Genomic DNA, 12,955 nt, shown 5'->3' on the forward strand with positions numbered 1-12,955 from the left:
GGAAGTATAGACATTTTAACAATGTTGATTCTTCCCATCCATGAGCATGGTATGTTCTTCCATTTGTTAATATCCTCTGCTATTTCCTTTGTGAGGATTTCATAGTTTTCTTTATAGAGATCCTTCACCTCCTTCGTTAGGTATATTCCTAGGTATTTCATTTTCTTTGACACTATGGTGAAGGGAGTTGTGTCCTTAACTAGCTTCTCATCTTGACTGTTATTGGTGTACACAAAGGCTACTGACTTGTGGACATTGATTTTATATCCTGAAACATTACTGTATTTTTGATGACTTCTAGGAGTCTTGTGGTTGAGTCTTTGGGGTTCTCTAAGTATAAGATCATGTCATCAGCAAAGAGGGAGAGTTTGACCTCCTCTGCTCCCATTTGGATTCCCTTTATTTCCTTGTCTTGCCTAATTGTATTGGCTAGAACTTCCAGCACTATGTTGAATAGTAAAGGTGACAGAGGACAACCTTGTCTGGTTCCAGTTCTAAGAGGAAAAGCTTTCAGTTTTACTCCATTCAGTAAAATACTAGCTGTGGGTTTGTCATAGATAGCTTCAATCAGTTTTAGAAATGCGCCACCTATGCGTATACTCTTCAGTGTTCTAATTAGAAAAGGATGCTGGATTTTATCAAATGCTTTTTCTGCATCTATTGAGAGGATCATATGATCTTTATTTTTGCCTCTGTTAATATGGTGGATAAGATTTATGGACTTGCGTATATTAAACGAGCCTTGCATCCCTGGGATGAAGCCTACTTGATCATGATGAATGACTTTTTTGATGATAAGCCGTAATCTATTGGCTAGGATTTTGTTGAGAATTTTTGCATCTATATTCATGAGTGAGATTGGTCTGAAATTCTCCTTTTTGTTTGGGTCTTTTCCTGGTTTTGGTATCAGGGTGATGTTTGCTTCATAGAATGTGTTGGGGAAGATTCCTTCTTCCTCAATTTTTTGGAATAATTTCTGCATTACAGGAATAAGCTCTTCCTTGAAGTTTTGATAGAATTCTGGTGTGAAGCCATCTGGACCAGGGCATTTTTTGGTTGAAAGATTTTTTATTGTTTCTTTGATCTCAGTGCTTGAAATTGGTCTGTTCAGGAGCTCTATTTCTTCCTGGGTAAGTCTAGGAAGAGGGTGTGATTCCAAATATTGATCCATTTCCTTCACATTGTCAAATTTCTGGGCATAGAGTTTCTGGTAGTATTCAGAGATGATCTCTTTTATCTCTGTGGGATCAGTTGTTATTTCCCCTTTATCATTTCTGATTGAGGTTACTAGAGATTTTACTTTTCTATTTCTCGTTAGTCTGGCCAATGGTTTATCTATTTTATTTATTTTTTCAAAAAACCAACTCCTTGTTTCATTAATTTTCTGAATGATTCTTTTGTTTTCAATTTCATTGATATCTGATTGGATTTTGGATATTTCTTTTCTTCTACTGAGGTTAGGCTTCGATTGTTCTCCTTTTTCCAATTCCATAAGGTGGCTTGTGAGATTGTTGATGCGCTCTCTTTCTGTTTTTCGAATGTAGGCATCTAAAGCAATGAATTTTCCTCTCAAAAGTGCTTTTGCAGTATCCCACAAGTTTTGGTAGCTTGTGTCTTCATTGTTGTTATGCTCAAGGAAGTTGATGATTTCCTGTTTTATTTCTTCCTGCACCCATCTGTTATTCAACAGAAGATTGTTTAATTTCCATGCCTTTGGGTGGGGTCGAGCATTTTTGTTAGAGTTGAGTTCCACCTTTAGTGCCTTATGGTCTGAGAAGATACAAGGTAAAATTTCAATTCTTTTGATTCTGTTGATATTTGTTTTGTGTCCCAGGATGTGATCAATTTTGGAGAATGTTCCATGGGGTGATGAGAAGAATGTATATTCTTTATCTTTGGGATGGAGTGTTCTATATATGTCTATCAAGCACAGTTGTTCTAGGGTCTCATTTAAATCTCTTATATCTTTGTTTAATTTCTGTTTAGAGGATCTGTCCAGCTCTGTAAGAGGAGTGTTAAGGTCCCCTGTTATTATGGTATTATCAGATATCATATTGCTCAGACTGAGTAAGATCTGTTTCAAGAATCTGGGAGCATTTAAATTGGGTGCATACTGATTTAGAATTGAAACATCTTCTTGTTGTATTTTTCCCTTGACCAATATAAAGTGACCATCTTTGTCTTTTTTGACTTTAGTTGCTTTAAATCCACATGAATCTGAAAATAAGATCGCAACTCCTCTTTTCTTCTGAATGCCATTTGCCTGAAAAATTGTCTTCCAACTCTTGACTTGGAGGTTTAATTTGTCTTTTGAAGCCAGGTGTGTTTCTTGCAGATAGCAAATGGATGGCTTGTGTTTTTTAATCCAGTCAGCCAATCTATGTCTCTTCAGTGGGGAATTCAAGCCATTAACATTTATTGAGATAATTGATAAGTGTGGTAGTATTCTATTCATCTTATTTTGTGAGAGCCCATTGCTTAGTTTTATCTTTTGCATCAGTGTGGAGGTTAGGTTGTGTCCTTTAATTTCTGAGTTCTTACTTTGCTGCTGATCCATTGTGGTGGTCAGTGTGCAGAACAGGTTGAAGTATTTCCTGTAGAGCTGGTCTTGTTGTGGCAAATTTTCTCAATGTTTGTATATCCGTAAATAATTTGATTTCTCTGTCAATTTTTAAGCTTAGCTTAGCAGGGTACAGAATTCTGGGCTGGAAATTGTTCTGTTTAAGTAGATTAAAGGTAGATGACATTGTCTTCTTGCTTGGAAAGTTTCATTAGAGAAGTCTGCGGTCACTCTGATGGATTTGCCCCTGTAGGTCAACTGGCGCTTACTCCTGGCAGCTTGCAGAATCTTTTCTTTTGTCTTGACTTTGGACAGGTTCATCACAATGTGTCTTGGAGAAGCTCAGTTAGAGTTGAGGCGACCCGGGGTCCGACATCCCTCTGAAAGGAGTATGTCAGAATCTTTGGTGATATTTGGGAAATTTTCTTTTATAATATTCTCTAGTATGGCTTCCATTCCTCTGGGGCATTCTTCTTCCCCTTCTGGGATTCCTATAACTTGTATGTTGGAACGCTTCATAAAGTCCCATAATTCTGACAGTGAATGTTCTGCTTTCTCTGTCTTCTTTTCTGCCTGTTTTACTATCTGAGTTATCTCAAGAACTTTGTCCTCTACCTCTGAAATTCTTTCTTCTGCATGGTATAACCTGTTGCTGATACTTTCCATTGCATCTTTAAGTTTCCTAATTGACTGTTTCAGTTCCTTCAGCTCTGCTATATCCTTTTTATATTCTTCATATCGTTCATCTCTTATTTGATTCTGTTTTTGAATTTCCTTTTGGTTATTTTCCACCTTATTAGCAGTTTCCTTCATTGTTTCCAGCATTTCTTTCATTGTTTTCAACATGTGTATTCTAAATTCCCTTTCTGTCATTCCTAACATTTCTTTACAGGTGGAATCCTCTGCAGTAGCTACCTCATGGTCCCTTGGCGGGGTTGTTCTGAACTGGTTCTTCATGTTGCCTGGAGTTTTCTGCTGATTCTTCCTCATGAGTGATTTATCTGTTTCCTTGCCCTAATTTTCCTTTCACTTCCTCTATAAGATTCTTTTGTTCCTGGAGTTCTAAACTTTTTCAATGCTCTCTAAGCTTAAGATTTGTTTTTATTTGCATGGAACATTCTATGGACTTTTTCAATCCAAGACTCAGGTCTTTTATTAGTGGAAACATTTCAGAATTGTATTTTTGCTTACTTCTTTTCCTTTATTTTCTCTATTTTCCCTGGAATTCCTATTTTTAAAAATTTGGAACCTCCTGGGTCAGTGCCTTAATTTTCTTATATTTTTTCTCTTCTATTTCAGTTTTATGTATTTTCTTACAACTCTTCTATTGAGTTTTACATTTTAGATGTCATATTTTAACTTCTAATAGCTCTTTTTTCTTGTTCTCTGAATGACTTATACATTTTTCCTGACATTTTCTTGTCCTGCATAGCCTTGTTTCCTCCCAGGTGCTTTCTGCTATGTTTATATCAGATACTCTCTGTAGTGTCTGGTAATTCGTGGCTGTCTTGGTCATATAAAACAGTATGAAATAAAGAGCTAAGAGGAAATTCTGTGTTTGAATGGATCTTGTTAATACTTTGGTCCAGTGTAAAGTGAATTGGCTATTTCCTTGGAGAACCCCTAAGATGAGTATATTTATGGTTTATGGGTGTGTGCCTTTTGCCTAGGGAAAGCCTCTCCTGCCTGGAGGCTTATACATACTGGTACTCTGGGAGGCACGTGGGGGAGGTTTGGGGTTCTCAAATTTAGCTTTTAAATAAATTCATCACCCCCTTTCCAGTTGGGTAGTCCCATAATGGAATGTGCCTGATCTCTCTCAGTTCTCAGATTATTTTACACTTTTGAGAGAATTAAACCGCCAGCCTTCTGCTAATGTAGGGAGGGTAATCTAATTCTTCTTGAAGAAACTTCAGACCAGTTCTCATGTCTTCAGTTCCATGTTCATCCTCATTTCCAGTTGCTGAGCATCTGAAGAGTTTTACAATCTAAATCAAGTTGCTTCTTTGCTCTTTACCAATTGCTGATTTATGTTTCAGCTTTCTTTGGCTGTTTCTGTTGGGGGCCTAACACGGCCCTACATGAACCCTTCCCCCCTCTTCCTCCTCCTGAAACAAAGGACATAAGGGACTTAGTTAGCCCCACCCCCCAAAGAAATTGCTCCAAAGGACCCTAACTCCCTAAGCCCTCTGGACAAGCTGTATCAATTTGCCCACCCCCCTGGTCCCCATATAAAAGGGGTCTCTAATTACCCCTGAGCGCAGCCACCATATTTGCCCTTCCCAGGCAGGTTGTTTGTCCCCTTTCGATAAACCTGGCCTGAACATCTCTACTCCAGCCTCATCTCTGGGACACCGTTGCTTACACCGTTCAGTTACCATTTGTCACCTGTTTTCCAAGTGACAGAATTTTGTTTCTATGTCTTCTCTCTTGTTTTCTAACTCTCTGAGGGTTTATCTTTACTGTTATTGTCCTTGCAGTATTAGAAGGAATCAGCACCAAATGCTTACACTAAGGTGCCATCTTTAAGCTAAAGGTCTGTTTGGCTCTTTTATATACCACAGAATCACACTTTGGAAGGGATCCCAAAATATGTTTGCAGATGAGGTGGCTGAAACACCAGGAAGCTGAGTATCTTGCCCAAGGACATACGAAGGCATATAGACAGATATTGTGATTTTTTATGTACCTTAAATAATTATCCCTCAGAGGTTGTAGAGTTGATTTGTAATTTAGGACCATTTGAGTTATAGCTAAATCATTTTTTGTATTACCTTTAAATCTGTATCCTCTTCTATTGAGCAGATGAGATCTTCACATTACAGTATTAGGTGGTAAACCACAGTCATGTACCCAATAATGATGTTTTGGTCAACAATGACAGCATATATGACAGTGGTCCCATAAGATTATAATGGAGCTAAACAAATTTCTAGTGACACTGTGTCATAATGTCCTAGTGCAACACATTACATGTTTGTGGTGATACAAACCTACTTTGCTATCAGTCATGTATGAGTATAGCACATATAATTATGTACGGTAAATATGCTTAATAAGTAGTGTTACTGGTTTATGTATTTGTTATACTATACTTTTTATTACTATTTTAGAGCATGTTCCTTCTACTTATAAAAAAAAGCTAATTGTATGGCAGTGCCTGTGGCTCAGCGGGTAGGGCGTTGGCCCCATGTACCAAGGGTGGTGGGTTTGAGCCCAGCCCCAGCCAAACTGCAACCAAAAAAAAAAAAAAAAAAAAAGAGTTAATTGTAAAACAGCCTCAGGCAGGTCCTTTGTGAGGTATTACAAAAGAAGGCATTATTATCATAGGAGATGGCAGCTCCACACCTGTTACTGTCCCAGAAGACCCTCCACTGGGACAGGATGTGGAGGTACAATGCAGTATTGAAGATCCTGCTCCCCTGTAAGCCTGGCCTAATATATTTAGATCTTAGTTTTTAACAAAAAAGTTTAAAAGGTAAAACTCTAAAAATAACACATTTAAAAAAAACAAGAAAAAGCTAATAGAATAAGCTTAAGAATAGGCTTAAAAAAACAAAAAGTTTATTGTATAAGCTTATAGAAAAAAATATTTACAAAAACAGAGAAAGCTTAAAACACAATGTTTAAGCTAAGTGTTGGTACAAAATAGTCAAAAAGTTAAAAAAATTAAGTTTATAAAGGAAAACATATTAAGCTAAGGCCGATTTGTTATTAAAGAAAAAAACGACCTAACTTTTATTTATTTATTTTTTACAGTTTTTTTTTTTTTTTTTGTTTTGTTTTTTTGGCTGGGGCCGGGTTTGAACCCACCACCTCCGGTATATGGGGCCAGCGGCCTACTCCTTGAGCCACAGGCGCTGCCCCAAGACCTAACTTTTAAATAAACTTAGTATAGCTTGTTTAGTAAATTTAGCATACTTGGCCAGGTGCAGTGGCTCACACCTATAATCCCATAACTCTGGCAGGCCAAGGTAGGTGGATTACTTGAGCTCAGGAGCTCCAGATCAGCCTCAGCAAGAGTGAAACCCCATCTCTACTAAAAATAGAGAAATTAGCTGGGCCTGTACTCCCAGATACTTGGGAGGCTGAGGCAAGAGGATTGATTGAGCCCCAGAGTTTCAGGTTGCTGTGACATTACAGCCCGCTAGCCTGGGGTAACAGAGTGAAACTCTGTCTCGATCAATCAATATAGTATACCATGTTTATGAAGTCTACCTACAGTAGTGTATCGAAATGTATGAGACCTTCACATTCACTCACCACTCATTCACTGAGTCACCCAGAGCAACTTCCAGGCCCACAGCCTCCATTTATAGTAAGAGCCCTATACAAGTACACCATTTTTTTTACCTTTTATACTGTATTTTTACTGTACCTTTTTTGCATTTAGATACACTTACAGTATTCCTTACAGTAATATGCTACACAGGTTTGTGGCCTAGGATTAACAGATTATACCATATAGCCCAGGTATACTCTATGATGTTTGTACTATATATGACTAAATAGCCTAATGATACTTTCTTAGAACTTACCACCGTTGGTAAGCAATGCATGACTGTTATAAAATGTGGTTAAATGTGAAGCTGGCTTACAATAATTTCAGATACCACCAGATTTTATAGCAATTGAATATAAAAAAAGGCATAAAAGAAAATATGTCTTAGTCATGTCCTTTTGAGAAATGTATACCAAGGATCTTACAGAGCAACTATCAAAATACCATAATTTGTAACTTGTATAGCTTTTTAAAATAAATGATAAAACATTAATTTTTAATTTTCAAGACATACTTAAAATAGAAAAAAACAGTTTGGTTTATTTTAAGTATAAACAGCAAGGACAATGGCTTTAATATGTTCAATGGCCTTACAATGACCTTCCTATGTTCTTCTTATTCGTTATAATGTTATTTATTAAGCTTTATAAGAAAATATAGGCTTTGACAAAAAGGCATTTGTAGAGGAAAAAAGGAATGAGATTTGTATAAGATTTAACTTATAAATTGATGTTACTTCCCCTCAGTGTAATACATAGGTCATTGTTTTAAAATGTTGCTAAATTATAATAATTAAGATCTTTTTGATAAAATAATTCACTTTATCCATAACAGTTTTAAGATCTTTATAAAACTGAGCACTAAAGAAGCTTTAAAAAATGTAGCACTTTAGAAGAAAATGAAAAATAAAAATAAAATTATCCTTAAATACTTACAGATTCTTTTCTGCCCATAGTTTTGCTGTGTGAGCGAGAACGGGAGATGTTGCTAAAAAAGGAATCTTTTTTAGTAGCAGATGTAGGTGGGGAGCCAGTGAATTCTCTTCCTCCAGGCAAACTCTCAATGCTTGGAGATGAACTGATGTTTTTAGAACTTTGCCCTGTAAGGAAAATTAAGTAGTAATAATGAAACACCAGACTTTCACTAAGCTACAGAATCTATTGCTTTTAATTAATGATGACCCATTTTGAGACCACCTTGATGACACTGTCAACATGATACTCTACATGCATTTTAATGCATCAGAATAGTTACCAATTTTTTAAAAAATAGTGAAGCATCATTCTAATTTTCCATATGTAATTTAACTACAACAGTCCAAGCACTGCACATATATATATTTAAAAGAAAGACTAAAAAGTCTAATTTTCAGAGATCAATGGTTAAATGACTGGATTTTTCCTTACTAATGGAATCATCCCTTAATTATTGAAACCAGAACCTATTATGCTGCATATTATATTAGTAAGATTTAAAAAGTCTATATCCTTTGCCAAGCTTTTCCAAAAGAACCTCTTTCTTCTTCTCTCTGGTCAGGGAAGGTGTCAATGAGAACTAAATTTGAGCAAAAATTTGAAGAAGGTAAAGAACCAGGTTTAAAGAAAATATGACAGAACAGCAAGTACAATGGCCTTACAATGGCCTTCATATGTTCAGGAATAGCAAGGTGGACAGTATGGCTAAAGATAAGAATGAGAGAGAGGATAGGAGGTCAGGTTTGGAAGCAAGCAGGGGATCAGAATATGTTGGATGTGCAGATGATTTCAATTATTTTTACTATGAGAAACCACAGAACACAACTAGAAGGTTTGAGAAAATGGTGACATGATCCAACTTACGTTTTGAAAGGATCACTGTGGTTGCTGTGTTGAGGACAGAATTGGAGAGATGAAGGAGGAGGAAGGAGAAGTTGGAGGGTGAGAAGTGGAATAAAGACAAAATCAGGGAAACCAATTTTTGCTACTGCCAAAATCTAAGTACCTAGAATGATCAGATTCATTCTGATATGAGAAGTCAGATTCTCGACAAAAACTGAACTTATAGATGAACCCAGTAGAGGTATGAGAGAAAGAAATCATGTTTAACTCTAGATTTTTGATCTAAGCAAGAAAAATGATGGCCCTGCTACTTAACCAAAGTGGGGGAGATGGAGGAGGAGCAGGTTTTAGGAATAAGATCATCAGTTTAGTTTTAGAACGGTTGAGTGTAGGTGTCTAGTCAGATATCTAAATAGAGAGAGATGTCATGCAGGTAGGGGGGAAGGAGTCTAGATTTTGGGGAGAGATATAAGCTGGAGATATAAATGTGGAAGTCAGTGGCATACAGAGTGTATGTAGAGTCATGAGATCATCAATGGAGAAGGGCTAGAATGGGGTCCTCAAACTGCGGCCCGCGGGCCACATGAGGCGGTGTGATTGTATTTGTTCCCGTTTTGTTTTTTTACTTCAAAATAAGATATGTGCAGTGTGCATAGGAATTTGTTCATAGTTTTTTTTTAAACTATATTCCGGCCCTCCAATGGTCTGAGGGACATGAACTGGCCCCCTGTTTAAAAAGTTTGAGGACGCCTGATAGAAAAGGGGTTACATCCAAAGATTGGCCCCGGGGAAATGTTAAAGTTTAAAAGTAAGGGACAGCATAAGAAAGTGGCATAGCTGACCGAAAAGGAGAAGCCAGAGGTAGGAAGAAAATCAAGTAGATAACAATGGATTTTTCAGAGTAATCTCCAATCTTGGGTCACCATGTACAAAAAAAGTTATTACAATATAGGTGGACTAGTAATTATCTATTCCCAGTCCCTGAAGTCCCTGACTCTCCTGGTTCTCAAGACAATTTTATTATACTGAAGTCTCCTCTGTATAAGATATTAGGGATTCACATTGAGTTTCTGTCTTCCAAGAGTTCAGAAACTAGGGGGGGGAGGATAGGACAAGCAATAAACTAAGAATGGTAATAAAAATGTTCTCTCTCTCAAGAGAGAGCTATAACCTCTCCCCTGGGTGGGAAGAGAGTCAAGGCACATTTAACAAGGAGGTATGACAGACTTGAAAGTACTGATCTATCCCTTTTAAAGAAAAACTTGTTGCCTCAAGAATAGGGTGACAGCTGACAGCTCTTAAGATTGTTCAGGATCTACCTCAGGTTTTGAACTAAGTTGATGCTCTTCTCAGCTAGTGACTGGTAGTAAAGGGCCCACCCATTGTCACTCAAGACAGGATTTCTCAAATAGGAAATCTTGTCTGCAGAGTTCCTGGCTGAACTAGCAGAGACTTTGTTAGGTCTGCTGCCATCCCTCTGCTCAATCCTATTTCCTCTTTTGCTTTTACATGTTATTCCCCAATAACATTTAATTTTTTTTTAAAGCACTTCTAATTCCATTTCAAGGTCTGTTTCCTGAAGAATACAACCTGTAATGTGTATGTGTGTGTGTGTGTGTGTGTGTGAGAGAGAGAGAGAGAGAGAGCGAGAGAGAGAGAGAGAGAGAGACCCCCAAAGCCTAGAAACATCTTATGCTAAATTCAGGTCCTAGATTGTGAAAATTCTACCCAGGCCTTTACTTTTCTTCTCTGCCTCCATGTCTTCTACCAAGCCCCAGGGAATTTGTGGCCTGGAGCTGTGCAGATGCTTTTTAATTTAGTTAAGTCCCATTTGTTTATTTTTGTTGTTGCTATATTTGCCTTTGGGGTCTTAGTCACAAATTCTTTGACTAGGCTGATGTCTAAAAGAGTTTTTTCTACATTTTCTTCAAGAATTTTCAAGGTTTTGTTTCTTGTTTTATATTTAAGTCTTCAATGTCATTTATTTCTCCTCTGATTTTTATTATTTCTTTTCTTCTACTAATTTTATTTTATTTTCTTCTACTAATTTTATGCTTGGTTTTTCAAGTTCTTTGAGATGCATCATTAGGTTGCTTATTTGAAGCTATCTTCTTTTTTGATATAGGCAGTTATTGCTATAAACTTCCTTCTTGTTGCTGCTTCTGCTGTATCCCATAAATTTTGAAAAGTTGTTTATATTTTTAATTGTTTTGAGGAATTTTTAAATTTCCTTCTTAATCTCTTCATCAACTCACTGGCCATCCAAGCGCATATTGTTTAATATCCATGTGTTTTTGTATAGTTCCCAATGTTCCTCTTGTTATTGATTTCTAGTTTAATTGCATTTATGGGCAGAAAACGACTTTAATTGACATGATATCAATTTTATTTATTTTTTTTGAGACAGAGTCTCACTCCATTGCTCTCGGTATAGTGCCAGGGCATCATAGCTCATAGCAACTTCAAACTCTTGGCTCAAGAGATCCTCTTGCCTCAGCATCCCGAGTATCTGGGACTACAGCTGCTTACTATGATGCCTCATTAGTTTTTCTATTAAGTAGAGACAGGCCTTGCTCTTGCTCAGGCTGGTCTCCAACTTGTGAGCTCAAGCAATCCACCTCTCCAGCCTCCCAGAGTGCTAGGATTACAGGCATGAGCCACTGCACCCAGCCATGATTTTAATTAAAAAAAAAAAAAAAAAAAAAATTTCTTTTTAGGCTTGTTTTGTGGCTAACACCTGGTTTACCCTTGAAAATGATCCTTGAGCTAAGAAGAAGGATGTGTATTCTGTAGTTGAATGAAATGTTCTGTAAATGTTTATTAGGTCTATTTGATCTATAGTACAGGTTACGTCAAATGTTTCTTTGTTGATTTTCTATTGGGATGATCTGTTCAGTACTGATAGTGGAGTATTATAGTTTGCAATGATTACTGTATTGTGGTCTATTTCTCTCTTTAGCTTTGATAATATTTTCTTTATATATCTGAGTGCTCCAGTGTTGGTGTCTATGTATTTAGAGTTGTTACATGTACTTGCTGAATTGACCTCTTTATCATTATGTAAAGACATTTTTGGGGGTCTCTTTTTACAGGTTTTTTTTTTTTGAGATAGAGTCTCACTGTGTTGCCCTCAGTAGAGTGCTGTAGCATCACAACTCACAGCAATCTCCAACTCTTGGGCTTAAGTGATTCTCTTGCCTCAGCCTCCCAAGTAGCTGGGACTACAGGTACCCACCACAACGCCTGGCTAACTTTTTTACAGTTTTTTTGTCTTGAAATTGATTTTATCTGATAGAAGTATATCTGTTCCTGCTTTTTTCATGGAATATCTTTATCCATGCCTTTATTTTCAGTCTATATAGGTGAAGTGTGTCTCTTGCAGACAACATATGGTTGGCTCTTGTTTTTTATAATCCATTAAGCCATTCCACGTCTTCTGATTGAAAAGTTTAGTACATTCAGATTTAATGTTATTACTAAGAAGTAAGGACTTCCTAAAGCCATATTATTATTTGATTTCTGGTTGTTTTGTGGTCTTTTCTTTCTTACTTTCTTCCTGTTTTCCTTTATTAAAAGTGATCTTTTGCTGTGCAGTTTTAATTTCTTGCTTTTTATTTTTTGTGTACCTGCTGAAGGTTTTTAGATTTGAGGATATAATGAGACTTGCAAAAAACATTTTATAACAAATTATTCTAAGCCTCTAACATCTCTGCTTATAAGCAAGCGGAGAAATATTTAATAGAAATTCCACCATTTAACTCCATCCCCCACCCTGCTTTTTACTGTTTTATTGTTTTCATACACACATTTTCTTTATCTACTGATATACTTCTTTTTATACTGTCTATCTTTCAAAAAGTTGTTGTGGTTATTTTTGATAGGTTTGCCTTTTATGCTTCCTACTCAAGATTTAAGTGGTTTATATACCATAATTGCAGCAACAGAATATTCTGCATTTGTGCACTTACCTGTTACCAGTAGTTATAGACCTTCAAATGATTTAGTATTCATTAACATCCTTTTCTTTCCTATTGAAAAACTCCTTTTTATTTCCTGTAGGACAGGTCTAGTGTTGATTAAATCCCTCAGCTTTTGTCTGTCTGGGAAAGTTTTTATTTCTCCTTTTTGTGTGAGGGATATTTTTACAGCATATAATTTTCTAGGGGTAAGACTTTTTTCTTTCAGCACTTTGAATGTATCATGACACTCTCTTGGCCTGTAAGGTTTCCACTAAGAAGTCTGCTGCCAGATGTTTGAAGCTTCTATGTATGTTATTTTTCTTCTTTTTTCTTGCAT

General features: G+C 36.6%; 1 protein-coding gene across 24 annotated transcripts in view; it reads right to left on the reverse strand.

The window, feature by feature from the left end:
• The window catches only part of TBC1D5 (TBC1 domain family member 5), a 584,642-nt gene that overhangs the window by 50,849 nt on the left and 520,838 nt on the right, over positions 1–12,955 (reverse strand). For all 24 annotated transcript variants that reach the window (XM_053598465.1, XM_053598460.1, XM_053598463.1 and 21 more), the window contains one exon: positions 7,778–7,941. In XM_053598465.1, the coding sequence (XP_053454440.1) occupies positions 7,778–7,941 (164 nt within the window). The remainder of the gene's footprint in view (positions 1–7,777; positions 7,942–12,955) is intronic.

The sequence above is a fragment of the Nycticebus coucang genome, chromosome 8 (assembly GCF_027406575.1).
Source record: "Nycticebus coucang isolate mNycCou1 chromosome 8, mNycCou1.pri, whole genome shotgun sequence".
NCBI lineage: Eukaryota > Metazoa > Chordata > Mammalia > Primates > Lorisidae > Nycticebus > Nycticebus coucang.